The sequence below is a fragment of the Rutilus rutilus genome (genome assembly GCF_951802725.1).
Source record: "Rutilus rutilus genome assembly, chromosome: 11".
Taxonomy (NCBI): domain Eukaryota; kingdom Metazoa; phylum Chordata; class Actinopteri; order Cypriniformes; family Leuciscidae; genus Rutilus; species Rutilus rutilus.
The window spans coordinates 27,653,883-27,670,308 of record NC_140216.1 but is presented as its reverse complement, the minus strand read 5'-3'; the positions used below and the strand labels follow the sequence as shown (position 1 = coordinate 27,670,308).

General features: G+C 36.9%; 1 protein-coding gene across 4 annotated transcripts; it reads left to right on the top strand.

The window, feature by feature from the left end:
• The first annotated feature begins 1,432 nt into the window (after positions 1–1,432).
• Positions 1,433–14,176, top strand: gpnmb (glycoprotein (transmembrane) nmb). Of its 4 annotated transcripts, none has more exons than XM_084423644.1 (12): positions 1,433–1,636; positions 2,451–2,582; positions 5,162–5,305; positions 5,450–5,623; positions 5,707–5,868; positions 7,304–7,624; positions 7,812–7,871; positions 9,429–9,671; positions 11,609–11,714; positions 11,971–12,194; positions 13,120–13,213; positions 13,293–14,176. In XM_084423644.1, the coding sequence occupies exons 1-12, from the start codon at positions 1,567–1,569 to the stop codon at positions 13,438–13,440; spliced, it is 1,878 nt and encodes a 625-aa protein (XP_084279770.1). In that variant the 5' UTR covers positions 1,433–1,566; the 3' UTR covers positions 13,441–14,176. The 4 variants fall into 4 exon arrangements, with proteins under 4 accessions (XP_084279770.1, XP_084279771.1, XP_084279769.1 ...); XM_084423645.1 differs by having other exon boundaries at positions 1,443–1,636; positions 5,162–5,323; positions 9,537–9,671; positions 13,293–14,167; XM_084423643.1 differs by having other exon boundaries at positions 1,450–1,636; positions 5,162–5,323; positions 13,293–14,165.
• The last annotated feature ends 2,250 nt before the right edge of the window (positions 14,177–16,426 follow it).

Genomic DNA, 16,426 nt, shown 5'->3' with positions numbered 1-16,426 from the left:
CAAACTGAGCTCGTGAGAGACGCATCAAAGCATGTGATGACATGACATGCCAGTTTCCTTATGGGCAAACATGAGCTGATGATTTAGAGATGCATTTATGATTAACAGTTATTAGGCTATGCCGCATAACTACCTAATACGTTTTTCTCATGTTTTTATTCATTTTTATTTTTTTTACTGTAGGCTATTTTAGCTGACTACTTTAGTAGCCTACTTTAAAATAATTAAAGGAGCTTTGCGCTCGACAAATCTTCTGCAATCGTTCGTCCCTTTGACCTTCAAACGTTTCCCAATGACTCTGTCTCCTGAAAGCGCGCGGATTTGTGCAAACCTCAGCTATATGTCTTGAAATCTTATGACATCCGAGTTTCTAAATTGTTTTTAACGCTTTGCAATTAGATGACACGACCTTGTTTTGTCACGAAAATATTTTACCCTATGCTGCTAATGTGCATTTAAGCACATGTTTATTTAAATATACTTTTCTGACTATTTCATTCACCACCAGACTGTGCGAATATGTTATCTAGTCTAATTTAATCTCTTTTACTGTCAACGGACATTCTGTGCAACACAAATAGCCTAAAACAATCTACATAATGTTAGTTAGCCTACGTAGCAAGACTTTAATGATTTTCTTTTAAACTGACAATGTTCCATGCTTATTCACTTGAATACATCCTCAATAAACCTTTTCTGATTAACATATTTTAAATGTTTGACTTACATTTTTTATAGCCGATTTTCTTAGGGGTTAAATGCCTAGCAGTGAAGTTTTATTATTAATAGGACTATATTTAAACAATATTGTCCCCAAATCTAAGTCAGTGGAAAATATATTATGACCTTTTTAATGAAAAGGCAAGGTTAGTTCAGGTCAAACAGAGTAACTCAAAGAAAACTTCATAATTTTCGTGATTCAAAACTTTTTACAAATAATTATCAAGTTGTACACCCAAGTGTATCCCAGGTCAGAAATTTTGTTTAAATTTTATGAAGGATTTTACAAATTTTATGAAATTATCAATCCAAATATTACATTTTGAATAACTTGTATACACTTTAAAAAAAATATGTCCACATATAATCATTCTTATTTGTCGTTTACCCTCAAATCTAAAAAAGAAAAAAGGACTCTATGATTAAGGATATCTAATATAATGGGCCATTAAAAAGGCAACAATGTAGCCTACCATTTGTTTTGGACAAGACTATAAAGCCTAAAGTCTCAGACAACAGTCTAAGAAAAATAAGATTATTTTGAAATAGCTTGTGTTTCGAAATACAAGGAGAAAGCAACAAGGGTCACGCCAACATGAGACTCCGAGGTCTCCTCTCAGCTCGCGCTCATACATCCCAATTAAGAATCAGATGCTTCTTGTTACAGAAACGTCACATGATTGTTGTATTAAATTAGAGCTCGTGCGAGTGACTGTGAGATGTGAGCAAGAGCAGAAGATAGTTGAGGGGTCTGGGACGAGCAGCTGGACTGGCAGAGTGGGACATACAAGGAAAAAAAAACCCAGTCTGATCAATTCTATTTGTATTTTCACCCAAAAAGTCGACATGATGCATTTGGAAATGTTACTTGTGCTGGCCTGGGCATTTTTCGTTCCTATTACGAACAGCAAAAAAAGTAAGTAAACATTTTTTTTTAACGAAATTATTAGTTTAAAAAAAGTCATCAGTGTATGTTTATAATTGTTACATGCTGTCCGCACATTTTTATAATAAAGTTTTTACGTTTTTTGACAAGTGATTGTTGAATCAAGGTGATTTTATATAGGCTACACCACTAAAACAATCTTATATAGGGTCCAGTGTTCCTGGTTTTCCATTTCTAAAATCGACGTAAATTATGTTTGGAAAAACATATGATAGGCTATAGCCTACATAACTTAAAAATGTTTTACAGTGTGTTGGAATAATTGTTTTCGTCCGCGCGCTGCAGTCTCATGAAACTAATTAGGCTCCGATACTTGCGTGAGATTCCAAGTCAGTCTTGTGAAAATACTTTCCTCAATATTTCGTTCAGACTGTGCGGATATGCTTTCTAGTGTTTTCTTTTTAATATCTGAGTTCGTTAAAAGTATCCATACGCAGAATGCAAGGATGGATAAAGCTAGTGCGTAAATTAAGCGCATTTCTTTTTGGGAAGAAGGCTATATCTGTCCTGTTTTTTAGTAGGTTGATATTTTTAGGTTCACCTCTGTTTTTGTAGATATAGCCCAGTGAAAAGTGGCGAATTCCCTGTGTGACAACTAGCCCAGTTTTCCCTGTTATGGTTTATAAAATCTCAAGACTAATTCATGTAAATGATTGTCCGTTTAATTACATGAAACAGTTCCATAGCGAAGAAATGCTTGTGTAATGGAGCCATGAGTTTTGCATGGCTTTATTTTCATTCACAATGCTTTTAAAATATCTGTTTTCCCTTGTCATGAGTGCAGCTTATGGTGACATGTTCCCTCACAAACACAAGCTCCCTTTTCCGTTCCCAATCCCTGGATGGGATCCGGACACGAACCCTTGGGACGAATCTCTGTATCCCCCCGTCAAACAACAGCTGACTCGCAGACATGGTAAGAGTTCTGTAAAATAGCCTATCAGTGTTACTTATTTTGATCCAAAAGATCATTCTTGAGTGAAATAAATCTAAAATAATTTGTATAAAATTGTACACCACACTTCAGAAATGCACAGAAGAACCCTTTTTGGTTCCACAATGAACTTTACAGTGAATTGTTATTAAACAAACAAACAAACAAACAAACAAACAAACAAACAAACAAACAAACATGTTTTTCAAGGAAAAGAATAAAGAACCTTTTGTGTTGGCTAATGGAAAGGTTCAGTGGATGTTACAGGTTCTTCATGGAACAATCGATGCCAATACAGAACCTTATTTTTAAGAGTAGGCACTCAAAGTGTATTAATTATAACATGATTATTTATATTTACACAATAGATATGAGATAATTATTACCCAGTTTTAATAATTGTGATATCAAAATAATTTCTGGACTTTTGGCAAACATAATGTAAAGTTTTAGAGTGAGACAAGCCAGCTAATAGCACACATCACAGAATTCATCAAATTGCCAATGGGTGCGTCTCAATCAGCTCTCTAGCTCCCTCGGTCGGGAATCAACATATCGTGTTCACCAATTCAGGCACTGGGATAGACAGTAAGGACCCTGGCTCACTGCACTAGTAGTAATGAGTAGTTACTACTATAGTAGTATTATTAGTAACTAATGAGTATAGGCCTACTATAGAAAAAATAAAGACACTAATGACTCTATTTCCGGTGACATAACGTCCTCATTGTACAACATCACTGATGTTATGTACAACAGCAGAACTGATATCGTTCAGACATTATTTTTTACATGTTATTTAAAGTAGCCTACATTATGATAATAATGGCGTTTTTTTTTTTTTTAAGTTGCCAGGCACCGCCAGCGTTTTTGATCATTTTCACAAAAATGTCATGGCCCCCAGAATATTTTGTTGTATGAATATCTGAACATCCAATATATCAATAGAAAGAACATACCCTCAATAAAAAAACTAAATTAATTTTTTTTTTTTTACAAACGTATGTTCTCATATGCAAATGATTACATATGACATCGCTTGTTTCTGCTTCTTAATTCTTCTTTTTTTACTTACATAAGCAGGTACCCAGCAAAATCTCACATCTATCCGAAGCCTCCGCAATCTGAATAAACTTCGATGTATTTCTAGCATTTCAGTGTTTTAATCAAGAGATTCAGTACTCTTTCAGAAGATGTGTCATAGCGCCCCCTAGGGGCCCTTGCGTACTACAGTGAAAACACAGAAGCCAGGAAAATTCTGTGTTTGTCTGGGAAGCGTTTTCTCACAAATAACGGGAAATTCAGTGTTTGGCGAGGAAAGAGTTAAATAATTCATTTATAATAAAACAATGGTTTGTTTTTTCAAAACATCTATTAGGCCTACATGTTATTGTGTGTGATGAGTTGGCTCGCGGGGTGTAGGCTGTTTCACACTTCAGAACTTTCACTAAGGGAACAGGGCTGGCTGTGTCCGAAATTGCATATAGCCTACTCTTTTGAGTATGTACCCTACTTATTTTGAATAATTAATTAGACTACTTCACGACCGCTAAAAAGTATGTTCTTTATAGTATGAATGTGAATGTGAATATAATCTGCACGGATACTACATTCGCCATGCCATTCACAAATCCTCTCCAGTGGCCTCATGGGATAGTATGCACACTTCAGAATCTCGCCAGGAGAATAATTTGCTTAAGGAAGCTACTTTTTGCCAACTCTTTTATGAGGACTGTGAATTTAGACATACTACTTTTGACACATACTGTTTTTTGCCTGCTATAGGAAAGTATATGATTTCGGATGCAGCATAGTGAGCATCGATGCTCCCTGATTTTCATTATACATTGTGGGATTACTTAGGAAGTGAAAGTTTCAGTGAACTGGAATTATTTTGCGACTGAGACAGCCCTTAAAATGGCAGACTCCCTGATCAGTGCCCTGACTACTGAACTAGGGAGCTGATTGAGACGCACCCAATACTTACAGATATATGTGCTGATGTTTTCCCACCAAAATGATATCTCTTACATCCAGGAGGAAGATGATCTCAATTAAGTGATATTATAAAAGTTTGACAAGTTGGAAAGGTCATACTGAGGCCACACGAAAAAGACTTCCAATTTAAACAATATTCCAAAGAAAACGTTTTAGAAATTGCCATTTTGTCCTTTTATAATTTCCATTTTTAAAATTGTGAGATACATTTTTTTTTTTAAATGTTTCTCCATTATGGTAACAGATATTGAGAAAAAATATTAATCTCACATTAAATTGGGGACATGAAAATATACTGCATGACAGGAACAAAAATGTACATTAAAGCTGGATGATGACATCACGGTTTTCTCCAGAGCGGCTATATATATAAATGAACAAAGTTAATAACTTTTTTTACAACAAAATGAAACATCACTGAACTTACTTAAGCTGGACTGTCACACTATTTTCTTCTGGACTTTGTAAAAAGCGCTATATAAATAAATGTGACTTGACTTAAAGTGCATTACAGAAATGACCCCACACAATAATCATTCAATGCTCTCTCGTGAACATCACAGACAAACCACCGAAGGTGCGCCTCACGAGCGACAGCCCTGCAATGAACGGCTCGTGCATGTCGTTCACTGCAGCTCTGGAGTTCCCACCATGCCAGAAGGAGGACAGCAATGGCAATCTGGTGTATGACGAGCACTGTGACGACGGTATGACGGAGGCCTCAGGTGCTTCATACCCCTATAATCTCTATGCACAATTGCAAGGGAAAAAAATGAGCTGTATTTCAAAAGGTTGCATTTACATATCACACATTATTTTTTCATCTGTACAACCCCTTTGCTTTTTTTCAGCTAATGGGCAGGTGCGTTCAGGGTATGTGTTTAACTGGACATCCTGGTTGGATGACTATGGCTTTGGGAAGTGTACAGATTTGAAGAGGTGCAATGTTTTTCCTGATGGAAAGCCTTTTCCTCAGACCAATGACTGGAGACATAGAGGTTATGTCTATGTGTGGCACACCATGGGTGAGTTTCAGCCATTCACTGACCCAAATGATATCAGTGTAACCACACTAATGTACCATCATCCTGTGGTTTTTCCCTCACAGGCCAGTATTTTGAGACATGTGATGGCTCCTCCTCCCATCTGACCCTGAACACCACTAACATGACATTTGGAGCCGGTGTGATGGAAGTGATGGTTTATCGTAAACGTGAGCGCAGAAAGTACAGCCCGCTCTCTACGGACAGTACTGTGTTCTTCATAACAGGTCTGCCAGTTACTTTTCGTCATATTTATGTACAGGATCATAAATGTCCCTTGTTTATTTCAAGTGTATATTTCAATATATAAATAATATTATATGTATAATATTGTTTTTTATTATACTATTAATATTATTATATAATTCAATATATGACCTTTATTATGTAATTATTTAGTTTTGGGTAAGATTTATTTTTAAAAAAGAAAAGAAAGAAATTGATACTTTTATTCAGCAATAATGCTTCAAATTAATCAAAAGTGACAGAAAAGACATTTATAATGTTACAAAATGTTTACATTTTAAATAAATGTTGTTCTTTTGAACTTTCTATTAATAATAAAAAAAAAAACAATAAAAAAAAAACAATCCTAAAATATTTATCATAGTTTCCAGTAATTATTCAAAACTATTTTGAACATTGATAATAATAAGAACCATTATTGATAATTGAGCACCAATAATATCTGACAAGTCAGCATATTATAATGATTTTTGAGGCTTAGTAATTGAGACTGGGGTAATGGCTGCTGAAATTTACAGGAATAAATTACATTTTAAAATATATTTAAATAGAAACCAGTTATTTTAAATTGTAATAATATTTCACAATATTACAGTTTTCTTTCTGTATTTTTTAATTAAATAAATGTAGCCTATATAAATGCAGCCTTATATATATATATATATATATGAAGACCTCCGATGCAAAAGCCTCTAAAAGCCACCTCTGTCAAAAATTTGATAATTATATTGGGTGAATGCTCTCCGCACATAGTATACGTTCATCAAATATTTTCACTTCAAACTCACTAAATCGCAGTCTCAGCCCAATCAGAAATGCCGGTACTTGGGTAGAAACCTATACATAGGAGCCTGATAAAAATGTTCATATTAAAGAAAAACGTTAGATGGACTTAGAGGCTTTTGCATCTGAAGTGTATATATATATACTGTCGTATACGCCGATCCAGAGCATCCTAAACATGCTCAATGGCTGACATGTCTGGTGAGTATGCTGGCCATCCCAAGAACTGGGATGTTTTCAGTTTCCAGGAATTCCCGGACTCCCCCAGTACAGTAAAATTGCACATTTAAGAGTGGCCTTTTATTGTGGCCAGCCTAAGGCACAGTGGCACACCTGTGCAATTATCATGCTGTCTAATCAGCATCTTGATATTCCACACCTGTGAGGTGGATGGATTATCTCGGCAAAGGAGAAGTGCTCACTAACACAGATTTAAACAGATTTGTGAACACTATTTGAGAGAAATAGGCCTTTTGTGTACATAGAAAAAGTCTTAGATCTTTGAGTTCAGCTCATGAAAAATGGGAGCAAAAACAAAAGTGTTGCGTTTATAATTTTGTTCAGTGTATATATATAAAGATTAAAACCCCTTCAACTTCGATTTTTAACCACGTTTTTTTTGTTTTCATCCAGATAAGATTCCGCTCTCTGTGAACATTTCCCAGAAAGAAGCAGCCAGCATAACTGACAAAAACATCTTTGTCAGAGGGTCTGATGTGATTTTCAACGTCCAGATCCACGACCCGAGTAACTATCTGAAGACAGCTGATGCGGTGGACTTCAGTTGGGACTTTCGGGATGGCAACCAGTTGGTCACCCACAGCAATGTGGCAACCCATGCATACAACACGCTTGGAAATGTTACAGTCAAGCTCTTAGTGGTGGCATCATTCCGTGTACCCTGCCCACCACCGACTCCAACACCAATGCACTTCACACAGGCTCATACCCCAGGTAATCTCATCAACACATGCACTTTACGCTCCTAGACAGCAAATATCCTCTTATCTAAGCCAGACATATAATATTCATTATTATCCAATAAAATCAGGTCAAAATGTGGATACTTATGCTTAAAACTGCAGTCATGTTAAAGGCCAGCCAATATACAGCATTCTGTTTGATGTGTTTTGTGTTTCAGCAATGCCTACTCTACCTCCTGGCACTCATGCATTCACTAGCAAAATGGAGACCACCAAGGGTAAGACAAGTTGTATTTGACGCAACAAAAATTTCTAATATGAATGACTACAAACAGAACACGTAAAGGACATTTCTACAACCCCAAATCAACCCCCCCAAAAAATACAAACCCCATTTGTAAAATGCAATGAAATCAAGAATATGTGATTAGTTAATTCTCTTTCATCTTTATTTAACTGACAAAAGTACAAAGAAAAGATTTCCAGTGTTTTCACTGAACAACTTAATAGTATTTTGTAAATATAAACAAATGTTTTGATGGCTGCTACAAAAAAAGTTGGGACAGAGGCAAAAAAAAAAGAAAAAGGTACAATATCCAAGTCAAACTCTTTTGAAACAGTCCACAATGAGCAGGTGAATTGGTAATAGGTGAGGGTATTGTGATTGACTATGTAAAAGAGCTTCTCAGTCTTTGCAAGCAAAGATGGATCATGGCTCATCACATAGAGCCAAATATCACGAGTGAGTTGTCAAACAATTCAAAAATCACATTTCTCAAACCAAGATTGCAAAGAATTTATGTCTTTCACCATCTACCATACATAATATTGTGAAAAGATTCAGGGAATCCATTGATCTCAGTAGATGTAGGGCAAGGCAGGAAACCTCTGTTGAATGCGCGTGACCTTTGAGCCCTCATACGGCACTGCATGAGAAACAATCTTGCTGCTCTGTTAAATATATCCACATGTGCTCGGGGGTTCTTTGAAAAACTCTCGTCACTTAACACAGTCTGACGCTGCATCAAGAAATGCAACTCGAATCTCTGTTGCTTCAAGGAGAAATCTATACATCTGTTTAATGCAGAGATGCCGGCGAGTTCTCCGGGCCTGAGCTCATCTCAGATGGTCTAAAAGACAGTGGAAACATGTGCTGCGATCAGTTGTGTCCATGTTTCAGCTTGTTTTGGGGGAAAACGGACTTTGAGTTCTCAGTCCCATAGATAGACGAAAGGGACCATCCAGACTATCATCAGCGACAGGTACAAAAGCAAACATCTGTCATGGTATGAGGTGCATCAGTGCAAACGGCATGGGTAGAGGTGCATGTGTGTGAAGGTACATTGACGTGGTGGAGGCGTATATTTGGATTGTACAGAGACATAAACTGCCATCAAGATGACATTCTTTCCTGGGAAGCAAGACAATGCCAGGCCTCATTCAGCATGTTCTACAACAGTGGTTTCTTAGACACTTTACACCATAGAGTGGATGTGCTTGACTGCAGTCCAGATCTGTCTCTTATTGAAAATGTATGGCCTATCATCCAAAGCAGAATCAGACAACGACAGTTGTCAGCTGTAATCATGCCTCTGTCCCAACTTTTTTGGTGTGTTGCAGCCACCAAAATCAACATTTGTTATAATTTACAAAATACAATTAAGTTGTTCAGCGAAAACATTGGAAATCTTTTCTTGTACTTTTGTCAGTTAAATAAAGCTGAAAGAGAGTTAACAAATCACAGATTCTTGATTTTATTGCATTTTACAGAATGTCCCAAATTTGCTGGATTTGGGGTTGTACAATGCATTTAATACTTTTGAACTATTCTCTAGCTCCTATCATCACCAATTCTTCACCAAGTACAATCCCTCAAGTTCATTCAACTGCTGCTCCACCAACCGAACCATTCCAAACTGATTCAGAGGTGACATCTATTACAGCAACTGCTGTACCTGAGGCCAGTTCAACCTATAAGCAGCCCACCTATCCACCGATGATCAAACACACACACTTCAAGGAGTCAGACTGTTTCCGCCACATGTATGGTTCATTTGAAGGCGAGATAATCATCATTGGTAAGAAGATTACCAGACCACAATTCTTTTTGGTTTGTATCAGGGTTATCGTTAGCTAAAACTAAAACCATTAAAAAAGAATTGTTTATAATAAAATAAACAATAACATAAATTAAATTAAATTCAAAAAAGCTACATTTCTCATTTTAATTTACTTTAAAGGAGCTGTATGTAAGAAATGTATTTCAATTAATCATAAAATGGCCCTGATATGTCACTAGACATTAAGAAATCATGTTCATTTCAAATACTTATATCACTGACAACAGTAGTCCGGCCAGGATATTGTCATTTAAAAAGTGAAGTTGCAGCCCTCAACTGATGTTGATGTTGTCATCTTGTGTTTTGGCCTGATGCTCCACCCTCCACCTATCTACCAATCACGAAGTCAGTAGTGTTTCGGCATCCGGGTTGCCAGCTCTGCTCTAGTTACCACAGCTGCATCTACAAACATTCCTGCTGGATCCTGCAGCCTATCTGGCAACCTGGAGTCAGGGGGGAGGGGGAGGGGATACACCGCTCTACAGTAATTTGAAAGTGATTGCAGTACCAGTTTTGGCCACAATCTTACATACGGCTCCTTTAAAGGTGCAGTAAGCAATTTCTGAGAAATGCTGTTGAAAGTGGATCAGACGGAGCAACACAACAAACTTGTAGCCAATCAGCAGTAGGGGGCGTGTCCACTCATGATGGGGGAGGAGAGAGAGTGAGCAAGAGGGAGATTTGAAGAAATACTTTAGAAAGAGAGACGGCTGAGAGACATTACAAAAGAGAAAAGCTCAGGGGAATATCACTGGAAAAAATAAAGGTTATGATCAGGCAACAGCTTTAGGACCCATGTTACCACCTCACGCGAGCTTAAAAACGGTTTTGCGATATATGGGAGTTTTTGTGAAATTGATGTGTTTCCATTGGGCGTATTTTCAATTCATGATTTCAATTTGCGCAATATGAAGGGTAATGGAAACGCAGCTGTTGTGCTGCTGGCAACTAACAACAAACTCTTGCTTGTATACTTCTGTGTACTGTATATGTTCATTTTTTGTTCTTCCTTGTCATTCGTTCATCATCTTTGCTTTACGTTTCGCGAAGCATTATTTAAGCTTCTGCTATATGATAAAAGAGACATCCACTCTTGCATTCTTCCAATACCTTTAATTTGTTATACTTTATGCTTTTCAGCAAAAGACATCAGAAACATACATTTTGCCCCATTATGAAACCCTCGGCACACAGTTCTTAGCATATTGGACATGCCTGAAAGTTTCAGTTCAGTGTACTGTTGGACTAACTAGAGTGCAGAATGAGTTGGCAATAACCCACATCAAAGGATCATATACTCCCGGATATTGGCTCATTTCAAGATGGTATGACTGTCAGACACATCTGAAAGTGTTTGATTGAGTAACTGGTAGATCTGTGCTGATTTGAGCCACAACTGTTTCAGACGGTTCAGTCCAATATGGTGAACTGGTTCAGCCAGTTCAAAAGAACGATTAGTTCGCTAACTGGACATCACAAGTGTGTTTGTTTGGGTTGATTTCAAATATCAACAGTGTTTCTCAGAAATCGCTTTCTGCACGTTTAAGTAAACAAAAAAACGTCCCCGCTGGTTTCACAGACTAAAATGCATGTTTGAGCTGGTTTAACTGGAAGCAAATTGCACTGCCGTGTGTTGTTTTTTCCTAAGGCACGTTTAAAAAAGCTACTTAAATGTCCTTATTGAACTAAGGCCTAATCCTGGCTTTATCTAAGCCCTCTCTGTGAAACCATGCCTAAAAATACTAAATTTAAACGTAAAATGCAAACAGAAAATATACTCCAAAATATTACAAAAAATATATTAATATATCAGTGATTCTAAAATAACACTGGTATGTTTTGTACTTATTATAATAATACATTATTGTATTGTTTTTCTATGTCTGTTTCTACAGAACCTCCTCCAGCTCTTCAGAATCTGCCAGATAATCAGATTTTAAAAGTGTCAGCTGACAAAATTTCCAACACATCTGTAAACTTCATGGTGACATGCTCAGGCAGGTAAGATTTAGACAGACCGCATATATATATTCAAAAAAGCAGACAGAAGATCATGCGCTTCACATGAGAAGACAGAAAGTGAAGAGCATTTTTAGATGTAGTTGATTCTGATCTGCAGTGAGCATTTGAGGCCCTTCAGCTGAGACATTTCACAGCACGTCACCGTCATATGTCAAAAACATTCAGTCACATTTACAACACAGATGACGTGTGGATCACACCCAATATAATTGAACATCATCCCTCTTTTTCTCAGTGTTCCCTCAGTGGCCTGCACCATAGTGGCCAACTCCGCCTGTCGGGAGGTCAAGAATATCTTGTGTGAGGACGTGGCCCCTTACGGCGAGGGCTGCAAGATCAGTTTGACACGCATTTTCCAAACGCCGGGCACTTACTGTGTCAACATCACGCTGGGTGTGCCTGGAGGCTTGGCTCTTGCCACCACCACCTCAGTCACAATTGGCAACAGCCCTGACAAGAGTAAGTTTGTATGTAGTGTCCCTTGAAATTATTATTTTTATAGAATTATCCGGTTTCACTTTATTTTGATGGTCCTTTTAACACGTTCTGTTGACTATAAGTAATGTTGCACCTACATGTCTACTAACTAACATAGTAAAGTATTAGTAGACTGGTAGGGTTAGAATAAGTTGGCATGTAGTTGCAAAGTTACTTCTAGTCAACTGAATGTTCAAAAGGGACCATCAAAAGTAATGTTACCAATTTTTCATAATATATATTGTTACAAAGTTATTTTAGTATTATTTATATAAAATGATAGTATTTCATATTCTGAATGAGCTTTTTTTTTCGTATAATTTTACATTTATTTTGTTACGTGATTTTGCTGTTTTTATTAGATTCTAAAAAATATATTTCAATTTATTTTTACTTCAGTTTTAGTTTTGGTCATTTTAGTACTTAAACTTATTTTATTTCAGTTAGTTGCCAAGGCAAAGTGTCTAATTTTCATTTAAGTGTTTTATGTAAAATGTATAGATTTTTTTTCAGCTTTTTAAATACAATTTTTGTTTAGTGTTGCCAACTATTTCCAATGCTAAAGCCTGCTCAAAAAAGTTGTTAAATGTTGCTAGATGACGTAATGCACCAACTCCTAATATGTGCTCACATACTGTATTTTAATATTATATACATAGCTGATCATTTACATATTTTCTGTCAGACAGCAGAACAAGTATGATATAGTGACTGACTAAATGTTAACCCTTAAATTCACTAAAGGGGTGTCTCTAAACTTTTTCTGTTTTAGTCCTCACAAATATTTCACTTTAAATCAAACATTTATAAAGATTTAGAAATGTATAAATGTACAGACTTATAAATCATATTTATATCATTATAATTGGCTGATGAATATTTAAAAAAAATGTATCCCTCTTCTTAGACTCTCCTAAATCCTCCCATGTTGCTGAGGTGGTTCTGTCTTCCAGCGCTGTGCTTATTTCCATCTTTGCATTCATTGCCATCATGGCTTACAAGTGAGTACCACTAACCAAACTGATGTTTTAAAAACAGAATACGAATCTTAATCCCTTCATTTTTTTCTATTCCTTTTAGGCGATATAAGGTGTATCGTCCAGTGAGACGCTCTATGCTGGAGGATGCCGAGAGAAATGCTGGTAGCTGGAGTTTAAGCGGACTAAGAGCAGCTCTGTTCTCTGCCGACGAGGAGAGAAGTCATTTATTGACAGAAAGGCCACAATAGACTGATCCGAGTTGTCGCAGCATCTAGTTTCTGCAGCTGCTATTTATTCGATACATCACTCAAAGCTGTAGTCTATGTGTAAGAATAACAAGTGATCTCGTAGACGAGTGTTTTCAACAAGATTAGATTACTCTGGCATCTTCTATTCTGTTAAATAATCAAAGCATTTTAGTTACCGCACATACAAGCTTTAAAGATTTTTAATGGGAGATACGGGATGAACGAGCTCAAATATACCAGATCTATGAACCAGGACTTAAAATTGAAAATGACCGCTTTTGGCCAATTTTGAGTGAAGCTTTGTGGCATTTGATTTGACATGTTCATATGAAATGTTTCTTAATGTGCAGAAAGGATGAGAAAGTTGAGCGAGAAGGGTAGTGTAATGTTCCGAGAAGATGCTATGTTTTGAATATATTCAAGAGATATTGGATTCATTTTTGAATGTTTGGGGAGTGGATTTGGTGCACTTTTTTTGGAGAAGGACCGATGTCTTTCAGTTGATGGTAATTAAGCTGTTATTTCATAAGAAAACACTTTACTAACAATTTCTTCTTATGACATGAATTTGGGAAATTATCACATACATGCAGGTTGGGTACTTAAATTAATTTGACAGCACTTCTGGAAAATATAATTAGAAAATCGTTCATGATTATAGAAATGAACCACTCCTGTAAGTGCTGTATATACAAAAATATTCTAATAAACTTTCTAAACCACTATCTGCTAATGTACATCTGCCATTTTTATATATTGATAACCCATTTTGAAAATTCTTCAACCTTTGCAGGGGTCATTGTATTTTAACTGAAATTAGACTAGTTTTGGGGATGGGGAGGGAACAACCTTCCAGTTCACAAAGTCAACACTCCTAAATACACCAATAAGCACTAAAATCAGTAAACAAATATGGACACAAAGAACAGCCAAGGAATCACAAACAATGGTTGCTAGGAGCCAACTTGACTTTTAATTATTTTCTTTGTATCAGAGGCATTTGACAAGTGGAGGTGTGTGAGGGCGCACAAGCACGGTCGGAGGGGATGTTGCTTATCATGCTGAAATCGGACCACGTTTTTCCCGGGAACTATTCCAGATCCCAGAATTCCACATCACATTCCCACTGAAACATGATTCACCACACAACACAGCCATGAAATGAAATTGGATCAGATCAGTCAAAAAAAAAAAAAAAAAAAAAAAAAGTAGCATCCATAAGACATGAAAAAGGTAAAAAATAAAAGACTCCATTGTTCATATTTCGTAAGCAAGAAATGAAGCAGGCCCTTGAAAAAATTTCTAGCCATCATTAATCAGTTTCCAAATTAAACACTTTGACCTTTAATACAATACCTATGCAAGAAATAAAGCCCAATACAAGGAAGCCACACCACCAAACCAAGAAGCGGAAAGAAAAAGGGGGGAAAAAAGCAATTAGGCGAGGTTTCAAATCGGTTAGCAGAGAATAAATTGCAGGCAAAAATGAAATCATTTTCTTAGTCATCTTTAAAGCCTAGCCATACATGATTTTTTTTTTTTTTTAAATGATATTTTTTTTTCTGTGAGGAAAGGGACAGATGGGATATGACCCTATAGATTCTAACAAATAGCAATATGCCTCTAATTTAAATACTTTTCTAACAAGAGGTAGATCAAAAAACGGTGTAAGAAGTGTGGAAAGAAAAACAATACGATCACTTGTGCCCCTCTGGTCAGCGCTCGGCGCCACGCGCATACCCAGTGCGGAAGTGTTCGCGAGGGACTCGAGGTATCGCTGCGCGCGCTGGAGGTCTCGGGTGAGATGGAAGGATTCCCGCCACACACCCTTTTCCTCAGCTGAGGTAGACAATGGTCTAACTAGTGTGGAAGCATGGATGCACTCTTTTACCACAATCAAATCATATTTACATTCTGCATGAAAACAAAGGAATATTGGTTTTTCACTTATTTACTAAACGTTTAGTTTCTTTGCTAATGTTCATTTTATATATTTTTTTGCTTTTTCACTTTGAATGATAAACGAAAGATATAAATGAAACCGTTCGCGCGTTCATCTCTACGTCATAGCTCGTTAGCCTAGAGACGCGCCCCTGACTATTGTAACCTAATAGCTATTAACGCAAAAGCATCAAAACAGTGAAACTTCCCAACCCCGACATGCATTGACTGACGTTAAACACTGAAAATCTTCGGCATGTAAAGCCCAGTTTGATGCAAAAAGCCGTCCCAAGACCAAACGGAGCGCATTATTTGGAAAAGGGGAAAAAAAAAAGAAAAAAAAAAAACCAACTATGAGCACGGGAAAAGAAAAAACAACCTCAATCGGGCTGGTCGTTCTTTTTTATTATGATAGACAACTAGTCGCGTTGAGGATGAGGGGGTGTCAAAGAGGTTACAGCAGGACCTTGATTATCCCTGACCTCTATTGCTTGCATCCAACCCTAACTGAAGTGTAATGAATTGCGGGTGAAACGTATGCTACCGCCGAGACAGGTATTAGCATATTAGCACGGCATTGCTGCGGTATGTATGGTTGGCGTTATTTCTCATTACCTTGACGTGTTCAGAGGGTGGTGGCTCCTCAGCGACACTGAGGCGCTTTTCTTTTCTTTCTCCTATCTGTAGCTAACATAGAAGCCCAAACTCCGCACTTTTACACACCAGATATGCGCAAACTTATATACAGTTATTAATCGTGCGCACGCTGCAAACGGAACAAGGCGGAGTCCGGGATTCATCCGTTCACTACAGACTAAATTTTACATTTTCTTAAAAAAATAAAAATGTTCAAGAACTATTAGCTTTATAAAGTATACAAAATACCACAAAGCAAAATAAAAAAACAGAACATTTTTTTTTCATATATCATTTTCTTTTTTTCTGAGGTACTCTAGCCTGAGGTAGATCAGTAAAATGCATATTAACTTGGTTTCCTGGCCAACACCAATCAACACTTCCCTCAGTCATAAGTGGCAGTGTTGCT

Bases quoted from the DNA above. Each gene is read 5' to 3' on its own strand.
- gpnmb (XM_084423643.1), top strand. From the start codon at position 1,567: ATGATGCATTTGGAAATGTTACTTGTGCTGGCCTGGGCATTTTTCGTT. The intron at 2,583-5,161 runs GTAAGAGTTCTG...TGAACATCACAG, and splicing joins ACAGCTGACTCGCAGACATG to ACAAACCACCGAAGGTGCGC. The intron at 13,214-13,292 runs GTGAGTACCACT...TATTCCTTTTAG, and splicing joins ATTGCCATCATGGCTTACAA to GCGATATAAGGTGTATCGTC.